Genomic DNA, 19513 nt, shown 5'->3' on the forward strand with positions numbered 1-19513 from the left:
CGTCCCCCGCCCCCTTACTTCCGTTTAAGAGCCCTATATTGGCTCATTCAATTGACACATTTCCCATGGTGCCCCATTGCGGGGCCCTGCTTCCGGCCGACGTGTCTCTCCGGAAGTGAGGCGGGTGAGAGGACCCCGATATGGCACCTCCGGTCCCCGGCCCGGCCTCCGGCGGCTCTGGAGAAGTAGACGAGTTGTTCGACGTGAAGAACGCCTTCTATATCGGCAGCTACCAGCAGTGTATCAACGAGGCACAGCGGGTGAAGGTGCGGACGTGCCGGGACGGGGGGGACGCTAGAGGTGGAGGCGGCTTCGTGGTGGCCTGGAGCAGTCCCCTGTCTTGTTTCTAAAACCTTTTTCTGTTTTCACGGCATCTTTTCTCCATGAACCTTGCCAGAGAGCAGCGAGAAATAATCATTTTGGGTTTTGCCAACAAAACCCAAAGCAGTAACGTTGCGTGTTATTGCTCACGCCTAGAGCGCTCTCTCTTCGCCTTGAAGGCACCCGAGTAAGGGGGAGTTAACAGTCCTTCTGATTTGTCGAGCTATAACTCACTACCCGTGAAGGAGCGAGTTTTGCTTATTTCACACTTGACGACACCAAATTCTCAGAGTGGGAAATGACTTTCCCGATGTTACTCTGCCCGACCAGCCTGGTTATTTCTCCCAAAGCTCGCTCAATTTTCATTCATTGCTCCTTGAGCATTTGCATGGATCAGGCACTGTATTCCTACTGGATTCAGAGGGAGGCAAAAAAGACAAAATTCCCATCTCGATTGGAACGTAAGTCTAGCAATAGCAACAGAGACAGTGAATGATGGAATGGTTATGGAGAATGTTGGCAATGAGCTTGGGTGTTTGATGGCAAACCCAGCCAGAAAGGATTGTAACAAGAGAAGGAGCAGCAGGGAATGTTTCTTGCAGGATCTTTTAAAGAGGGATGTGGATGTTACTGTCACTTTGAAGGTGAAAATGTGTAAGTGCAGTGAACATAACATCATAGCCTAATGTTTTGACTGTAGTATGTCTGGTTGTACAGTTCAGTGGTAGAGTGCTTGTCTAGCATGTGTGAGGCTCTGGGTTTCATCCCCAGCACAGAAAAAAAAAAAATGGGGCTCTCGGGGGTATCTCAGTGCATGATTACTATGTGTGAGGCCTTGAACTCAACCTCCAACATAAAAAATAAAAAAGATATAAGCCAGTGTAGCAGAAATGGAATGAATGAGGGGGAAGACAGAGAATGGGGTGGACAGGGCCTTCAGGGCTCTGTAGGGGTTTGGATTTTGAAAGGTAGATGTCTTTACTAGTACAGGCAAAAGGTTGGGAGGAGTTTGACTCTGAAGTAGAGAAGACTCGCTTTCTGCCTCTGGCAATTGGAAAAGGCCAAGCACAGTGGTACACACCTATAGCGCCATTCACTTGGGAGGCTGGGGCAGAAGGATTACTTGAGCCTAGGAGTTTCAGATCAGCCTGGGCAACATGTGAGACTCTGTCTCAAAAACAAAACCTCACACTGACTTCAGAAAGCTGTTAGGATTTGTTGAAGCAACATTTGCATGGTTGTATTTTATTTTGCCATAGTGACAAATTATAGTCATCCCTCAGTATCCACAGGGGATTGTGGATTCAAGACACCTGGCCTCCACAGATACCAAAATTTTAGGATGCTCAAGTTCCTTTTATAAAATGGTGTAGAGCTTCCATAGAATCTATGCATATTCTCCTCTGACTTTCAGTCATCTCTAGATGACCTACAATTCATAATACATTGTAAATGCTATGGAAATAGTTGTTGTATTATTTAGGGAGTAATGAAAAGGGAAAAAAAGTCTGTACATGGTTCAGTACAGGTGCAGTTTTTAAAAAATATTTTTGATCTGCAGTTGGATAGCAGAAGTGACTGTGCCACAAATGCTGTTGAAGACAGCACATGTTTATTAATCTCACAGTTTGTGGGGGTCAGAAGACAACTAGGCTCTGACCAGGCTAAAATCAGGTTGTTGCCAGGGCTGTCTCCTTCCTGGAGATTCTGGGAAGGAATCCACTTCCAATTCAAGCAGATGACCGTCTGTTGGCTAGGGGCCACCCTAAGCTCCTAGAAGCCTCTCTTCAGTCCTCAACTTCTCATATGGCCCCTCCATCACAGCCACTCATGGGGCATTGAATCCTTTTAACTCAATCTCTTGGATTTCCCCTCCTGTTGTTCCTCCTCTGTTTTCTGTTATAGGCTTGTGTGACTAGACTGGGCCCACCCAGATAACCTAGCATAGTCTCCTCATTTTAGGGTCTTTAACCTTAATCACATCTGCAAAGTCCCTTTTCCATATAATAGAAGCTATTCTTAGACTCAGGGATAGTGGGAGACTTCCTCCAATCACCCACATCTTGTGTGTGCCTCCCTTCTGGGTACTACCAACTAAGAAGAGCCAGCCAGACCTGGGCTCAAGATTTCAACTCCAGGCACTGCAGCTCTCTGAGCCTCAGTTTCCCCTTCTGTCAAGTAGGAATGATGACACCTAGCTCAGTAGGGTTGTTGTGAGAGTGAGCATTATGCTCACATTTTGCCTTCCACTTCTGCCAGAATTCTGTTCTGTTTGAATTTTCTTGTGTCAGAACACTGAAAATTTTTTTAAAAAATATATTTTTGATGTAAATGGACACATTATCTTTATTTATGTACTTACGTATTTATTTATTTACATGGAGTTGAGAATTGAACCCAGGGCCTCACACATGCTAGGCAGGTTCTCTACCACGGAGCCACAACTCCAGCTCAGAACCCTGAAACTTCTGAGAACCAGTGTGATCTGCTTTATGTAGATAGTGACTGTAGATGTAGACAGATACCAAACTGGTGGACACTTTGGCTGAACCCAAGACCTATGCCCTCTCCTTAGCAGTGTGGTCTCCAAACAGATATTCTCCCTGATGCATCCAGATGAATGGGAGTATTGTCCCCTTCAAGCCATTTGATGTGATTTCATTCTGGTCCACAAGCCACCTCAACTCTGTCAGATGTGTCCTGAGTTGAACCATGTTCCCCCAAAGATATGTCTACCTGCAACACATAAATGTGGCTTATTTGAAAAAAGGGTCCTTGAGGATGTAATTACTTGAAGGATCCATCCCTAGGTGAGATCCTCCAGGATTTAGGATGGAACCTAAATTCCAATACCAAGTGGCCTCCTATAAGAAAAAAGGGAAATTAGAGACAGAAAAGATTGAGACAGAGATTGGAGCAACACAGCCATAAGCCAAGGACTGTCACAAGCCACCAGAAGTAAGGTGAGGGGGGGCGGGGGGGGGGGGGGAGCAAAGGATCTTCCTCTAGAGCGCCACCTTGTGACTACTTGGTTTTAGACTTCTAGCCTCCAGAACTGTAAGAGAATAAATTGTTATTGTTTTAAGCCACCCAGACACCAGACAGTGGCCCCAGCAATCTCAAGTAGGCCAATAGGCCACTTAAGGTGACCCCAGGTAGAATACCTAGTTAGTCTTTGCCCTCTGTTGATTGTAGCACTTGTCACCTTTCATGATATTTCCCCGTCTGTCAGTCATTTATCAAGTGTCCACAAGATGGCAGACACCACCTAGGTACACACAAACCAACCTTGGAGTTCCTGGTCTACTGTGTTCAGGTGACTCAGAGCCACACAGACAGTGAAAGGGGACACCATCCCTTGAGATTTCTGGCTGCAGAGCCCCCACCCTATCACGAGCCTCCCCACACAGCACCCTGATCCCTCAACCCTGGCTGCACCTCTGAGCCATATGGGAGGGGCCAAGGTGAGCCACCCCAGGGGCAGAGTTGTCCTTGGTGGACAGGGACCTCCTGACTTTGTAGGTTTCTAAGCTCCCAGCTGACTAATGAGCAGTTGGGGTTGATGATCAGAGGGCTGACCTGATGGGATGCCTCAGAGTCCCCGGTGCTCCTGAGCCAGGCTGTCTGAGCCCTCTCGGGGGTCTCAGTCAATGAGTGGGAATGGGCCTGAGACTCTGTCTCACTCCTGGTCCTGCAGCTGCAAGTACAGGGACTGGACTAAGACCCTCCTGTGCCCCGTCAAGCCTCCTGACAACTCAGCCTCAGGTGTTATCACTCCAGTTTACTGGGAGGGCCTGCCTCAAGGGGGACTGCAGCCTCAGGATGTCATAGTTGCTCAGCTTGGGTTTCAGGCAAGCCCCCAGGGCAGGTTCACCAGTTCCTAGAACATTTCTACCTGACAGGCCTTGGGGCTGGGGGTTTGTCTGACCACATCACTCACCCTGTCCCTTTGCAGGAAGAGCACTAGGTCTGCAGTCTGTTTTTAGTAGAGCCTCTCTGATTCACACCCCAAACTGGAGGTTCCCAGAGGCAGCTTCAGACAGAGCAGATGCTTTCAGGTGACAGTCTGCTGGGTGGCAGACTGCCAGGTATGGTGTTGAGCCTGGACTGCCTTGGGCTGGTAGCTAGGACTGTGCTTGTATGACTGGCCATTTCCCTCAGGTGCAGGGGTGAGTAGCACCATGGACCTACCCCTGTAAAGCCTAAGCCCTGGCTCTTAGTCCTCAGCTCACTGGTGGCCCCAGGTGAGAGGTACCCAAGAAGCACTTGTTCAGAAAGGCCATCCTGTTTCCATGTATCTTGGGATCTCCTTGACCATTTGCAACATGGGCTCTACCCAAGTTCCAATGACTGGCTTTCCTTTCCTTGCTCTGGCTGGCCCGGCCCAGCCCATTGGTTTGGATATCCCAGGTAACAGGCAGATGAATGAATCTCTTACAGGGAACAGGCCAGAGTTGGCTCTCGCTCCTCTGCAGCAAATGATCGTGTCTGTGCCTGCCCATCTGCCAAATTCCTTTTACCTGATGTATCATATTTCCACAGCAGGGACTCATTGGGATTTATTTAATTATTCCTCTGTTGCAGGGCGTTTAGGTTACGTCTAGCTTCATGCTGGAGTGGGCGTGTCAGCAAACATCTTGCCCTGACCTCACTTCATTCAAAGCTGACTCCTTTCTACTCTCACTTTCCCACCTCAGAGAGATGCAGGCTTCACCTCCAGTTTCCATGGGATCAATGAAACATGAATGTTGAGGAAGATTATGAAGGTTCCAGAACTACCCCAATCCTTTGGTTCTAGAAGCTTGATCACTCATGGTCCTGAGTCTGCATATATCTTCCTATTCCCACACTAATGACTGTGAGGTCTTCTTGGGAGCCTTCATGGTTCTGCAGGGCTGGTGGCACACTACCTGTTTTGCACATAGGGAAGCTGAGGCCAAAGGATGGCCTCTGATCTTGGATTATCCCATCTCATAGTGTCACACCATGTCTTCATGTTGAAGCTACTAAGAGCTGGTGTTTATCTCTTTGTTTCTTACTGAAGTTGGTTTGTCCCCAGTCTGGTTGTCCTTGGTAGTGTCCGCTTCTGAGGATCATTTGAGAGCTACTTATTTAGTGGACTCCACATTGTCCTTGGTAGTGTCCGCTTCTGAGGATCATTTGAGAGCTACTTATTTAGTGGACTCCCTGGCCACCAGGGCCTCAGCAGAAGTTGCTGGAATTCTCGGTGACACCAACCTGAGTCTGACCAGGCTAGAGTTCCACTGTCCTGCAACAAGGACACAGTTGCTGCCCACATGCCTCCCTCAGGCAGGGGAGAAGGAAGAGGGCCAGGGAGCTTAGAATCTGTGGTTCTTGGGTTCTTGGCTTCAGGAGGACAGAGCAGTCCTGGCATTCCCCCACCGATGGGGTGCCAGGTCCTTGTCTCTGTGTTCTGACAGCTGACAGACCAGCTCACAGTGTATGTTCCCAGGCCCCCTGGTTTGTAGACTGTTTGTAGGCTTGATAACTTCAGGACCAAGACCTGCTTTCACTGTACTTACTTCTCCCAGCCACCCAGGTGACTTGTGCCAGTGTCCCCAAGACATGGGCTGAGCTGCACTGTGCCTTCCTGCCCCAGGCACTACAGGGCTTTCCAGGAAATCAGCCAGCACTCAGGAGCCCCATCCACAATTATTCTCTTGAAAAAGGATCCCCTGTCTCCCTGCCTGACCGGGGCTCATGGGGCTTCCTCATGGTCCCGAAATGCATGTTGCTGGAGTCACCTCACACCCTGTTCCTGACAGCTTGTAGTGGCTGAGCTGAGGTCTGTGCTCCCCAGGGTCTTGCTGGCCAGTGGAGGCAGATCCCTGCACTGGGCATCCAAGCCAAGCCTTCTTAGAAAAATCTTCTCACTGGGGACAGGGTAGGTCATCTAAATGTAGCAGATATGTTTATTGTTTTTAAGAAATGTCTTCAAATAAAGTAGAACAGGAACAAGGCAGTAAGAGGTCAGAAGTATGGTCTCTGCCTTGGTTCCCTGTTGTGTGTTTAGAATAGGGACTGCTCTTGTGTTCAACAAGGGTAACAGTCAAGCCTCCTTTCTAAGGTGGTATTGAGATGGAACAAGATAAAGCACTCTCCACCCTGCATGCCCTCAGCACCCTGCATGACACTGTAGGTCACAGGCAACTGAGGTCCAAGGCTGGGACTCAAACCTTGGACCCTTCTGAGGCAGCTGCCCACTCCTGCCTCAAAGGCCCATCAGTCCCGTGACCCTGTGCAGGCTGTTCTGTGCCTTGACCTCTTTGTCTTGACCTGCCTCTGTTCCTACAGCTGTCAAATCCAGAGAGGGATGTGGAAAGGGATGTCTTCCTGTACAGAGCATACCTTGCTCAGGTGAGTGTGGACCCAGGACTGGGATGAGCTTTGGGCAGGATAGTAACCCACAGAGTGCCAGGGCAGAGGTTTGGGCAGGAAGGTACCCTAGGTGGTGGGACGGGTAGGCATAGCAGAGATGCAGCCTGCAGGGCCCCCCAGCCAGTCAGTGTGCCTCCATTATACACCTGTGTCACCGAGGCCCTGGACAGCCAGGTCAGGGCACCTATGTTGCCATTAATGGACATTTTCCTCCAAAAGATAATTAATAGGTTCTATTTTTTTATTATAGTTTTAGGTTTATAAAATAACTGAACAAATTGTAGTTATAGAGTTTTATATTTCCTCTCCTTCTCTCTCCCTCTCTCTCCCCCCCCCCCCCCTTTTCCTTGGTAGTACTAGGGATTGCTATCCCAGCCCCCCCTTTTTTTTCCATTTTGAAATGGGGCTCTCACTAAGTTGCTGAGGCTGGCCTTGAACTTTCAAGGCAGGCTCCTACCTCAGCCTCCTGAATAGGGGGATTACAGGCATGTGCCACCATGCCTGGTCACATTTTTTTTTTTTTTTAACAGTGCTGGGAATTGAGCCCAAGATCTGATGCATGCTAGGCAAGTGCTCAACCACTGAGCCACACTCCTAGCCCTGTGGGTGTGTTTGTTGGTACACCAATTTGGCACATTATTAATTAAAGTTATTACCCAGAGTCCACAGTTGACACCAGACACTAGGCTTTTTAAATGCAGGGTACCCTGATAATACAATAGCAATGTATTCTCATGTTCAGAAAATAATCCTAGCTGGGCATGGTGGCAGCAGCAACTCAGGAGCCTGAAGCAGGAGGATCACTTTACCCCAGGAGTTTGGGGCTAGACTGGGCCACATAGTGAGACCCTGTCTTAAAGAGAAAAAAATAAATAAATAGCAGCTGGATACAGGGACATACCCTGTAATCCTAGCTACTCAGGAGACCAAGGCAAGAGGATTATGAGTTCAAGGCCAGCCTGGGCAACTTAGCAAGATCATGTCTCAAAATGAAAAATAGAAAGGGCTGGAGGTGTAGCTCATCTTGGAGTACGCTGGGTTCAATCGCCAGTACTAGGAGAAAAAAAGTAGCACATGGTTGTATAAAATGGAAATCATCTGGGAGGGAATGCATTGAGGGGCAGGTCTTCTGACTCCATGAGTGACCACCAGCATCCGTTGGTGTCAGCAGGAAGACCTGCTAGAGGTGGGCTGGGGGGGGATGCATTGCTTTATAGAAGCACATGCCTAGGCCTGGTCCCTCCCTGGTGCTACCCTGCCCCAGGTGACATGCCCACTTCCATATGTCTTCTCTTCAATAGGGGTGGATAGCTGGGAAGGGAAAGTGGCCTTTCAGAGTCTCCAGCTAGAACAGTGGGCAGCATGGGTAACAGATGGGGGCATATCTACCTGCCCACTGCCTTTGACAGGTGACACCTTACTGGCTTCTGTAGTGCACTCTGGGGAGAGTGGCAAAGGGCGGGCAGGGTAAAGGCTTCCTGTCTGGAGGCACCACCAGGACAACACTTGGAGTGGGTTGAGGACATAGGAATCCTTAATGGTGGGCAGGTAGAGCTGACACAACTGACCGATTGTTTTAACTACAGAGGAAGTATGGTGTGGTCCTGGATGAGATCAAGCCCTCCTCAGCCCCTGAGCTCCAGGCCGTGCGCATGTTTGCTGAATACCTTGCCAGTGAGAGCCGCAGGTGAGGCCCAAACACGCTGGGGGCCCTGGGCCTCGGGAATCTCTCCAAAGATCCCTCTGGTATCCCTCTAACAGGGCATCCCTCCTTCTCACCCCCTCACCTCCTGATGCCTCAGTTTCTCTCACTTGCATGATAAGGGGGTAGCAAGGGACACTGCTGCAAAGGACCTTTGGTGGGGGCTAGAGATGTCACTCAGTGTAAAGCACATGCTTAGTATGCACGACGCCCTGGGTTCCATCCCCAGCATCATAAAAGGCGGGGCTGGGAGTTGGAGACTGCAGAAATTATATGTGTGTCTCAGGGCTGTGAGGCGCTCTCTGAACCCACAGCTAAAAAATGACAGTTAATGGCCAGGCATGGTGGTGCACACCTGTAATCCCACCAACGCAGGAGGCTGAGGCTGGAGGATTGTGAGTTCCAAGCCAGTCTCAGCAAAAGGGAGGCACTAAGCAACTCAGTGAGACCCTGCCTCTAAATTTTTTAAAATATTTATTTATTTATGTATCTTTAGCTTTAGGTGGATACATTAGTTTGTTTTTATGTGGTGCCGAGAATTGAACCCAGTGCCTCATGCATGCTAGGCAAGCACTCTACCACTGAGCCACTACCCCAGCCCTTGCCTCTAAATTTAAAAATGCAAAATAGGCTGGAGATTTGTCTCAGTGGTCTAGTGCCCCTCAGTTCAATCCTTGGTACCAAAAAAAAAAAAAGCAGTTATTGTCCATCCCTTGGCATTGCCAAGAGCACCTGCCCTGAGACCACAGGGGCAGTAGGGAATTGGGAGCTTCTGTCTGTCTTCTGATCTGGCTGTCTTCCAAAGCACAGGAAGAGGGCACCCCACCTGCCCAGCCAGAGACCAGACCCGCCTGTTCAGCACAGCCTAGCAGGTCTCAGGCAGTTCCTGAGCCCAGGGTGGCGGGGACATCACAACTCCTAGCACTGAGGACCAGGGGAACTTGGGAGCCTGGTGGTTCCTTCTGCTACTTTCTGGGCAGAGCCGGACTCTCCCTCTCCCGTTCCACAGTCTCCCCGCACTAGTCCCACTGCTTACAACCTCAGTTTCCCATCTGTCTGAAGGTCGAGAAGTGCTTTATGGGAAGATAACAAGGTTGGCACACAGGTGTCAAGTGCCTGTGCCCACTGGGGCATGTCGGGGCTACTTTGTGCTCTAGAGACAGCTGGGGACATTCTGCCACCTGCTGCTGTGCACCTCTAGGGGCCTGGCTCACCTTTCCTGGGCCTGTCTGTACCTGTTAAATGGCAGCACTCAGGGTCATGCCAGGTGTGAAGGTACTGCTTGCCTGGCCTTGGGCCCTGAGCAGCCTTGTCTTGCAGGGACTCTATTGTGGCTGAGCTGGACCGGGAGATGAGCAGGAGTGTGGACGTGACCAATACCACCTTCCTGCTGATGGCTGCCTCAGTGTACTTCCATGACCAGAACCCAGATGCAGCCCTGCGCACCCTGCACCAGGGGGACAGCCTGGAATGGTGAGCTTCTGCTGTGCCCCAGGGGACTTTTGTCTTTTTTTTTCTTCCTTTGTGGGTTTGTTTCTCTGTGTCTCTCTTTCTTTCTTTTTTTGAGGCAATGTCTTCCTGTGTTGCCTGGGCTGGCCTTGAACTCCTAGGTTCAAAAGTACCACCTCAGCCTCCCAAGTAGTTGGGACTCTAGCTGTGCACCATCATGCTCAGCCAAGGGGACCAAGTCTGTTTTCTGCTGCTGTAACAGAACACCACAGACCTGGGAATTTATGGAGAGCGGAGTCATATTTGGCTGATGGTTCCAGAGGCTAGGAAGTCCAAGAGTATGACTTGAGCATCTGGCAAAGGCCTTTGTGCTGTGACATAATGTGGTGGAAGGGGAAGGTGAGAAAGGATGGTGGTTAACATCCTATTGTTAGGAGACAGAAGCGATAGTTCACCTACTCCCGTGATCAGCCATTCTTCAGGGCGGAGCTATTGACACCTAATCGCCTCTTAAGGGTTCTACCTCTCAAGACTGTCACAGTGGCAAGTAAGTTTTGGCATGAGCTTGGGAGGGGACAATCAAGCCATAGCAGGATGGCACAGGGGCACTGAGTGACCCTCTACATCTCCAGGCGGCATAGGGCCCCACTGGCTCCTGTTGTGGGAAAAGTGACTGGGGCGGCTCAGCACAGCAGTCCCTGGCCTCCCGTCAGCCTGCAGCTCCCATTCTTGGGCCAGGAGACATTTTCATCTGCATGGCTGGCCTGGCACTCCAAGGACACAGCGCTGGAGGCTGAAAACCCTCTGTTCCCAAGGGCAGAGCAGAAAGCACCTTTGTCTCTCCTCTCGGCTTCTGTCCCTCCACCCCCATGCAGCCTTCGACTCTGTCCTGGGCCCTGATCCAGGTCTCTTATGCCATTCTGGCCCCACAGACTGGCCGGCCAGCCTTCCTTCAGCACGCTCTGGGTTGGGGCCACTCTCCGCCCCAGGGGGCCTTTCTGGGCCTGCATTGTATCCAGGTCATGGTCATTCCTCCCAGTGAGCAGAGCTGTCTTGTCTCTTCACAACACCTTGCTTCCCTCTGTTGATCAGTCGTGGCTGGCTGTGTCTACTCACGTCACATCACTGTCCAGCAAGGGGCTGGGGGTATGGGTACAGCTCAGTGGTAGGGCACTTGCCAAGCATGGGCAGAGCCCTGGGTTCCATCCCGGCACCAAAAAGGAAAGGAAAAAAGAAAGAAATAGGGCTAGGGATAGTGGCAACTTGGGAGGCTAAGGCAGGAAGACAGCAAGTTCAAGGCCAGCCTGGCCTCTTCAGTAAGATTTGTCTTGAAGTAAAAAATAAAAAGAGTTGAGATAGAGCTCAGAGGTAGATAGAGCAACCTGGGGTTCAACCCTCAGTACTGGGGGAAATGAAAGAAGGAAATAAGGGAAGAAACAGGAATGGCACGGGGGACTGATGAGTGAGCTGTCATCTGCTAGTCTGGTGCTGGCTCCTGTCAGGTGGGAAAACACACGGACAGGCAGCCACATGAGTAACTGGTGGTCTAAGCTGGGGGTGGGTGGCTGAGAGGGAAACTAGGCAGAAGGGTACAGAAGGGCTTAAGGGGTGTGTGGGGTGTGGGGTTCAGATGCCTCCATAGAAACAGGAGTGGGCATGTGTCCCTCCGCTGCTGGGCCTCATCCTGGGCCACAGTACTGGGTGGTGTCAGGAAGCCTGGAGCAGGTGTTCCACCCATGGCCTGAACAGTGCAGCTCCATCTGCAGGGGGACAGCAAGAGGGCCATGCGCCTGGAGCTTCTCCCTGCAGACCTGTGGGACATCCTGGCCTGAGCAAACTTGGCAGTGAAGTGGAAGAGCCAGGGTGTCCCCCTTTGCAAGATGGGGCTGGTGGACCAAGATCTTTTAGAGGAAATAGGAATGTTCTAGAAGGTGGTGCCACATGGAGTGAGCCCCTGGTGGGGGTCTGCAGTGCTTCTGGAGCTGTCTGCTAACCCACCTGCTTGTCCACAGCATGGCCATGACAGTACAGATTCTGCTGAAGCTGGACCGTCTGGACCTTGCCCGGTGAGTCCCCTACCTGTTTGACTGGTCTCATGGTCACAGCTCAGCCATGTACCAGAGCCTCTGTTATTCAATTGTTTCTGGCTGTTTTTTCCGTTGCACTGAAGCATCCTGCCATCCTTTATTCAACACTTCCCTGCAGTCATTGCCAGGGACACAAAACACGGGCATTACTTACTGCCCATGTCTGTTTCCCTCTGGGCAGTTGGTGGTGGGGCCTGACTTCAGGGTAGGGGTGGGCTTTGTGGAGAGAGTAGAGGAGGCTGAGCCTACTAGCGTTGACACGGTGCCCGCTTGCATAGCCCCTCTGAGTCCTCTCCTCGCTCAGATCCTGGAAGCAGCAGAGTCAGAGGCTGTGGGGAGCGTTTAGGGCCCCCCTTGCTACATTTTGCAAGGCTCTTGCTTAAGAATTGTACTCAGGGGCCTGTAGCTTGATGGCAGAGCGTTTGCCTTGCATGCATGAGGCACTGGGTTCAATCCTCCGCACCACATAAAAATAAACAAATAAAATAAAGGCATTCTGTCCAACTACAACTACAAAAAATTTTTTAAAAAAGTTTTCAGGTTTCAGGCGTGGCTCAGTAGGAGAGCACTTGCCTGCCATGTGCATGGTCTGGATTTCATCCCCAGCACTAAAAGAGAAAAGGAAAGAAAACTTGTTGTCACTCTGCCTCTGTCACCGCTTCCTGAGCTCTGTCCCCCGGGGAGAGGGAGTGTATCTTCTGAGCCCTTCCTCCTGTGGGCACTCTTAAGGGGCAGCAGGCAGGGCCTAGCCTGCCCTTCTGGGCATATCGTGAGGCAGGAACTGTTGAGGGACAGTGGGGTGTGGAGTGGGCTGGTGCTCAGGCTCTGGGGACCCTTGAACAGGAATAAGGGGGAGCACCAGGTGGGCCTCTTGGCACTCAGTGCCCTCTGTCCTCCCCCTGCCCCTAGGAAGGAGCTGAAGAGAATGCAGGACCTGGATGAGGATGCCACCCTCACCCAGCTGGCTACTGCCTGGGTCAACCTGGCTGTGGTGAGCCTCTTGATCTTGCAGAGTCTCGTGGGGGTGGAGATTGACGCCCTGCTGCCATGGGGATCTCACTCCTATGGACTCATCTGCTCCTGGCTCATGTCCTATCTCGACCCCATCCCAGGTCTCCTGAATCCAAGCCATGGGGACAGAGCCAGAATGAATAGAGGGACTGGGGGTCCAGAACCACAGGCGGCTTCACAGCTGTCCTCCTCCCAGGTCTCCTTAGGGTTTGTGGGGCTCACTCAGCTTTGTTTATCAGACTCCTGGAACTGGGCTGGACAGGGTCTTAGTGAGGCAGTGGAGGTGTCCTCGGCCTGTTGCTACCCGCTGCCCCACCCTCCTGGCAACAGCACCTTTTCTGGAATTTGGCTTCCTTTCTGAGTCACTCTTTTGTCTGGGCCTTCCGAGTGTACCCGCTGCCTCTGCTTCTCTGGGAACCAAAGCTTCATGCCCAGGGACTTCTAATGTCCGTCCAGTTGAGTGGTACAAACTCCAACACAGCTTTCTGATAGTTTTGTTTATTTTGAATTTTTTTTTTAAATATGTTTTAGATGTTGATGAACCTTTATTTTATTCATTTATTTATTAGTTTTCGGCGGACAACATCTTTATTTGTATGTGGTGCTGAGGATTGAACCCAGTGCCTCACACATGCTAAGCAAGCGCTCTACCACTGAGCCACAACCTCAGCCCGTTTATTTTGAATTTTATTATCTTTTGACATGGGCTTTCACTATATTGCCCAGGCTGACCTTGAACTCTGGGCTCCAGAGGTGCTTCTGCCTCAGCCTCCGAGTAGCTGGCACTGCAAGCACCATTGCCATGCTCAGCTTAGATGTGTATTCTTTTCACAGCTCACCTTGGTCTCAGGCCCTCCTTGCAAGTGTCACACTGGATTGTTAGCAAGGGGACAGGTCAAGGCTGCTGGCCATAAAGCAGATATTACCTCTGATGAGCCTTGACCTAGTGGTCCCAGCACAGTCCCAGGTGCTGCCCCCCATGCACTGAATCCTCATTCCCCCTCTGTAAACTGAGAGCTCAGGGAGCCAGGTGTCACGTGAGGCATGGTGTGACCAGTGCCCCAGATCTTGTCAGCAGGCTGCTGGCCACACAGGGTCTCTGCCAGGAGGGGATGGCAGGGCCATGAGCCAACCTTGCCACATTTGTCTCTGCAAAATGCCAGTCTGGGCTATGTGGGGAGTAGACAGGGGCCAGGTTGGGCAGCAGGGTGACAGGCAGTGATGTTATTGTACCCTCAGGGTGGCGAGAAGCTGCAGGATGCCTACTACATCTTCCAGGAACTAGCAGACAAGTGCTCGTCCACCCTGCTTCTGCTCAATGGACAGGCGGCCTGCCACATGGCCCAGGGCCGGTGGGAGGCTGCCGAGGGTGTACTGCAGGAGGCACTGGACAAGGTAGGCTCTCTTCCAGGAGGAACTGAATTGGGCATGGCATAACCTTGACTTGTGGCCCCACGAGTATTCTGATGCCCATTAGCTGCCTAAGACCTAAATCAGGGGATTGCAAATGAAAATCCCAGTCCAGGCTTCTCTTGAAAATAGGAGGACCCAGGCAGCTTGGGCCGTAGTTGGCCTGAGCTGAGCAGACACATGCTGTCCTCAGTGTCACCTCAGCTCCCTGATTTGGAGCTTTCAGGTGCGACTCCTCATCTGATTCTGACCTGGAATTGAGGTGCTGCCCACCAGCAGTGATCCGGAGAAGAGTGGGCAGGTGGGAGGTGTCCTGGGCCTGCCCTTGTCCGAAAGGAGGGAGTGCTGCCTGCCCATGGCTGCAGAGTCTCCTGGAGGCCTTCTGTTGTTACAGTCAGCAAGGGCGTCGGGTGGGTTTGTTACTGGGGAGCATCTTCAGCTAATGGAGACAAACACTGATAAAAGCCTTGCTCCCCATTCTGTTCTGTGAGGGGCTGTTTTCATCATTTGCAGAGTGGAAACAGGCTGTGGGGCCTGGCCTTGGTGACTTTGAGATTGGTGTGGTTAATGTGCCCCTCTGGACAATCAGGGCCACTATGTCCCAGGCTGGCCTCCACATGAGAAAACTGAAGTCTGGAGAAGACCTAGCTGGCATGGGGTGTCAGGAAGGCATGGGCCACCAGCCCCTGGCATTGTGTCATCCCTGAGGTCCCACCTTATAGAATGATGGGAGGGGGACTTTGGACTAGCAACTGGCCCCACCTTTTAGGGATAAACTGTATGGGTCAGTGCCCATTCCAGAGCAGTGGAGGACATTATCCCACCTGAGATAGGGGGCGAGTAGACAAGCTCGGGGTGTCCTGGGGTTGCTGACCTTTTCCACCCCACATCTTTTTTCCAGGACAGTGGCCATCCAGAGACGCTGGTCAACCTCATCGTCCTGTCACAACACCTGGGCAAGCCCCCTGAGGTAGGCCCCTCTTCACCTCCTCACCAGCCCAGCCCACAGCCAGGTGCAGGGGTCCCAATCCCTGCGGAGCTGATCCAGGGTGTGATTAGGGGCTCAAGTCAGCCTGAGGTTAGGGCAGAAACCCGCTGTCCACCAAGAGGCCCCAGGATCAGTGGTGTCTGTGTCCTCTAGGCAAGGTAGTGGGCCAGTGGGTCCTTAGGGTCCACTAGATGGGTGGGCTCAGGGCTGCCAGAGTGGGGCTGGCTAGACTGGGACCCCAGCTGGTGCCCCTTCAGGGTGAGTGTGGGCACAGGAAAGAGAAGACCCAGGATGGTGACTATTGAGCCCACCTCACTTGAGGCGAGAAGTGAGGCCATGCGATGATCATTCACTGGTGCCTGAGAAAGGCTCCTCAGGCAGGAGCAGGGCATATGTGGTGTGGGGAGAGAGAGTCCCGAGATGCTCTGGACCCCAGCCTCAGGGAGACAAGGACACTCCCCAGCCCCGGGCAGTTGGATGGAGGCTGGGCTGAGGCTGAGAGCAGGCTCTGCTTGAGGTCCAGGTTCTAGTCCCCAGGCCTCTGGTGAGCCTTGGTACAAAGTATGCCCAGAACAAGTTCACCTCCCCTCAGATGGCCATCTCCCTCACTGTCTCTGTCCCCGATCTGTCCCATCCCTCCTGGCCATGGCCTGGCCACTGTCCTCCTAGGGCCTTTTCTGGCCCGCTGCCCTGAACCCTGTGGTGCACCAACCCCATGCAGAGAGCTGACTCTGTGCCAGGCACTGTTCCAGGGTGTTCTCTACTCCTGCCTGAGGCTCCTCCATCATCAGCCCAATCCAGGATGGGGTGAGGAGCCCCCAGGGGGACGGAGGAACACGGGGCAAGAGCAGCCCACTCCTTTCTGTGGTGGGGGGACCCTGCCCCACCCTCTCTACCCTTAGGTCAGAGCTGCCTTGGGATCCCCATTTTTGGCTAATCTGGCCCCACTTCCCCCTCAGGTGACCAATCGCTACCTGTCACAGCTGAAGGATGCCCATAGGTCTCACCCCTTCATCAGGGAGTATCAGGCCAAGGTGAGCAGAGACCTGTCCTGGGCTCCCAGCGTAGCTGGGCCGGCTGGCCTCATATGTGCCTGCGTGGGCTCTCGCACATTCCCTCCCCACTGTTCCCTCCTCCCCCTCCTCCCCTTCCTCCCCCTCCTCCCCCTCCTCCCTTTCCTCCCCCTCCTCCCTTTCCTCCCCTCCTCTCTCCCCTCCCCCTCCTTCCCCTCCTCCCCTCCTCCCTCTCCTCCTTCTCCTCCTCCTCCTCCTCCTCCTCCTCCTCTCCTCCTCTCCGCCCTCCCTCTCCTCCCACCTTGATGCAGCCCCTTCTTTCCTTCCTGTTGAAGGAGAATGACTTTGACCGCCTGGTGCTGCAATACGCTCCCAGTGCCTGAGGACCATCCTGGACATGGAGACAGCAACGCCAGGGACCTACTGCCTGCCAGCTGGCATCTGCTCCCCACTCATCCCATCCTTGGGCTGGAGGTCTGGCCCCTGCATCCCTTATCTGCCAATAAATGTCTTTACTCTGGGGTGTCCCCACCCAGTGCAGTGCTCTGGTCACTTTGGTGGGAGAGGGTAGGAACCAAGGCTCGGAAGGTAGGGTCCCGGGCCTCTGTCAGCCGCTCTGCAAACGGAAGTGTCTGTCTGCATGGAGTCCATCGCCCCACTGCTTACATGCCACAGGTCCTGCACTCCTGAGCTGCAGCTTGTGGAGCCCAGTCCCTCTCTGTGGCCCTCATGCCACGGCCTCAGTTGGCATTCAGGGGAATAGGCACAGGTCCATCATGCGGTTGTCATGGAGGGTGTTGAGATTCAAACCCAGGATCGTCTGTCAGTCTGGAGGTGCGGGAAGGAGCAAGCATAAAGCACCCAGGCCTCTGCCCAGCAAAGCAGGGAGGATCCCAGGCCCCTGTTCCTCACCACTGCCCTGTGCTGAATTGAAACTTGGCAGTGGTCGGGGCCCTTGGGCCCTGGGACACCATAGTGGGCCAGGTACCAAGATTCCGCCCCTCCCAGACACAAATCTCTTAGAGAGCCAGACACTAAAGGGGGGAGGTGGGTGGCAGGGCTGGGGGTGGGAGAGAGGAATGGCTGGAAGAGCCACTCAGGTGAGGTCGCCAATGAGCTGTGCCCATCCAAATAAGCAGCTTTCAGGCCAGGTTCTGGGACATGAGCATCCACGGCCCTGACACACCTGTGTGGGAGCCCAGAGTCCTCTCCGGATTGTCATGGTAAGCTGGATGGGACAATGTGCCCTTGGCCACTGGCCAGTGTCTGGCTTTGGCCTCAGCTTATCTCCTGTGGAGGAGATACGACACTTGGGTCCAGGCCTTGGAGGTGGCCACCTGAAAGAACCCAGTCCCTGGTTGCCAGAATATGACAACAAGTGACACCCATCCCCCAGCTCCTTCCTGCCCAGCTGGGGAGGGAGGTGGCAGAAAGGCCTTCCCTGGGCAGTGGCATCAGGATCCAGCCACTGAGGGAGGAGGCCTGTCCTCTTGAGGCAGGGAAGGGATACCAGCGTCATGAATGACCCTCAGCGGCCCTTGTCCTCTGCTGTCGGTACCAGGAGCCACTTTCCATCCCTGCCTGCACCCACCCGTGGGTGGCCTCCTGACTGGACACACCCAAAAGAAACCTGAGGCTGAGCTGGGGCTGGTGGGCAGGCAGCACTTCTCCCATTACTGATGGGCACCATAGTGACCAGATAGTGCTCAGTGGGAGGTGGATAGAGGAAGAGGGGAAGGTCCAGGGCTGCCCCACAGGCCAGGGGAGCACACCCAGCCAGGCCTGAGCCCCCTTCCGCACCTCAGAGGCTTCCATATTAGTGACCTTTCTGGCCTCTGCTGGCCCTGAATTGACCAGGCCAGGCCTCCTGCCACCCACTACGCACAACACCTGCTGGGCTTGTCACCTCCCCTACCCACATTCATGAGTAGGATGGGGCTGGCATTGGTTCAGTAGCAGAGCACTCGCTCACACTGGTGAGGCACTGGGCTCAACCCTCAGCCTCAGCACTACATAAAAACAAGTAATAAATTCTGGTTTGGTTTTGTTTTTTTTCTGAGACGGAATCCCACACATGTAATCCCAGTGGTTGTGGAGGCAGAGACAGGAGGATCGTGAGTTCAAAGCCAGCCTCAGCAAAAGCAAGGCACTAAGCAACTCAGTGAGACCCTGTTTCTAAATAAAATAGTAAATAGGGCTGGGAATGGGGCCCGGTGGTCGAGTGCCCCTGAGTTCAATCCCTGGTACCCCAAAAAATTATTTTAAAATATCCTCTTTAAAAAAAAAAAAAAGGATGAGTAAGATGAACAGTGGGGTAGTGACAAGTGACAAGAAGACTAAGGAGAGGGTGGGACTCAGGGAGGTGCACTGAGTAGGTGATATCTGAGTAAAGCCAGAAGGAGGTGAGGGAGACCCCTGCAGCTACTGGGAACGGTGTTTCAGGACAGGGAAGAAGTTCCAAGGCCCTAAGGCAGCACTTGGTGTTGTAGGAACAGCTGGAGGCCACATGGCCTGAGATGCAGCAAGGGGGGAAGGAAGATTGGGGAGGGGGCTGAGTTGGTGGACAGCTGCTTTTTTCTGAGATGGGAGCCCAGGAGGGCTGTGAGCTTGGCAGGAAAGCACCCTCGTGTTGGAAGGTCCTTTGGCCTCTGCGTGGGGTAAGGAGTTAGGGCAGGACAGCAGACAGGAGGCCCAAGGTGGTCCCAGGCAGCACAAGGACCAGGAGGTACAGTGCAGAGAAGTGGCCAGATAAGGAACCTCTGAAGCTAGGGCTACGGGTGCTGCCGGACTGGATGTGGGGGGAGAGGCAGAAGGCTCCCGTGACCCCTCTGGAGTCTTCACCTGCACGTCAAGGTCAGGGTAGCTGGAACCAGTCTGGCTCCTGTGGGGCCCTTCCCTGCATCCTGACCCTTGAAGGCCAGGTAAGGGAAATCGTAGCAGCTAGGAGCTGGGGCAGCAGTGTCAGGTGAGGCGTTTCTAACAAAGGTGACCAGTACCCTCATTGATAGTTTTTGGGGAATTTGGGCACAAGGGGTTGTTCAGTGGTTGATGGAGAGTGGTCCCCAGGGTGGTCTCAAATTATGATCTTAATCCAGCTTCTCTGAGTCTGCCCACAATGACACCCATCCCCTTG

The 19513-nt window shown here is 52.9% G+C and overlaps 1 protein-coding gene across 1 annotated transcript; it reads left to right on the forward strand.

The window, feature by feature from the left end:
• The first annotated feature begins 88 nt into the window (after positions 1-88).
• On the forward strand, positions 89-16915 carry Cope (coat protein complex I subunit epsilon). Its single transcript, XM_076870270.2, has 10 exons — positions 89-266; positions 6637-6699; positions 8307-8407; positions 9743-9895; positions 11884-11937; positions 12868-12949; positions 14209-14364; positions 15281-15349; positions 16327-16401; positions 16716-16915. Exons 1-10 carry the CDS (start codon positions 141-143, stop codon positions 16761-16763), a joined length of 927 nt encoding a protein of 308 aa, XP_076726385.2. The 5' UTR covers positions 89-140; the 3' UTR covers positions 16764-16915.
• Positions 16916-19513: the final 2598 nt, after the last annotated feature.

Source organism: Callospermophilus lateralis, chromosome 1, assembly GCF_048772815.1.
Source record: "Callospermophilus lateralis isolate mCalLat2 chromosome 1, mCalLat2.hap1, whole genome shotgun sequence".
In the NCBI taxonomy this organism is placed as follows: Eukaryota; Metazoa; Chordata; class Mammalia; order Rodentia; family Sciuridae; genus Callospermophilus; species Callospermophilus lateralis.

Excerpts from the sequence above, each read along its gene's own strand:
- Cope (XM_076870270.2), top strand. The coding sequence starts at position 141 with ATGGCACCTCCGGTCCCCGGCCCGGCCTCCGGCGGCTCTGGAGAAGTA. Across the intron at positions 14,365-15,280 it reads TGCAGGAGGCACTGGACAAG|GACAGTGGCCATCCAGAGAC; the intron begins GTAGGCTCTCTT and ends TCTTTTTTCCAG. Across the intron at positions 16,402-16,715 it reads TCAGGGAGTATCAGGCCAAG|GAGAATGACTTTGACCGCCT; the intron begins GTGAGCAGAGAC and ends TTCCTGTTGAAG.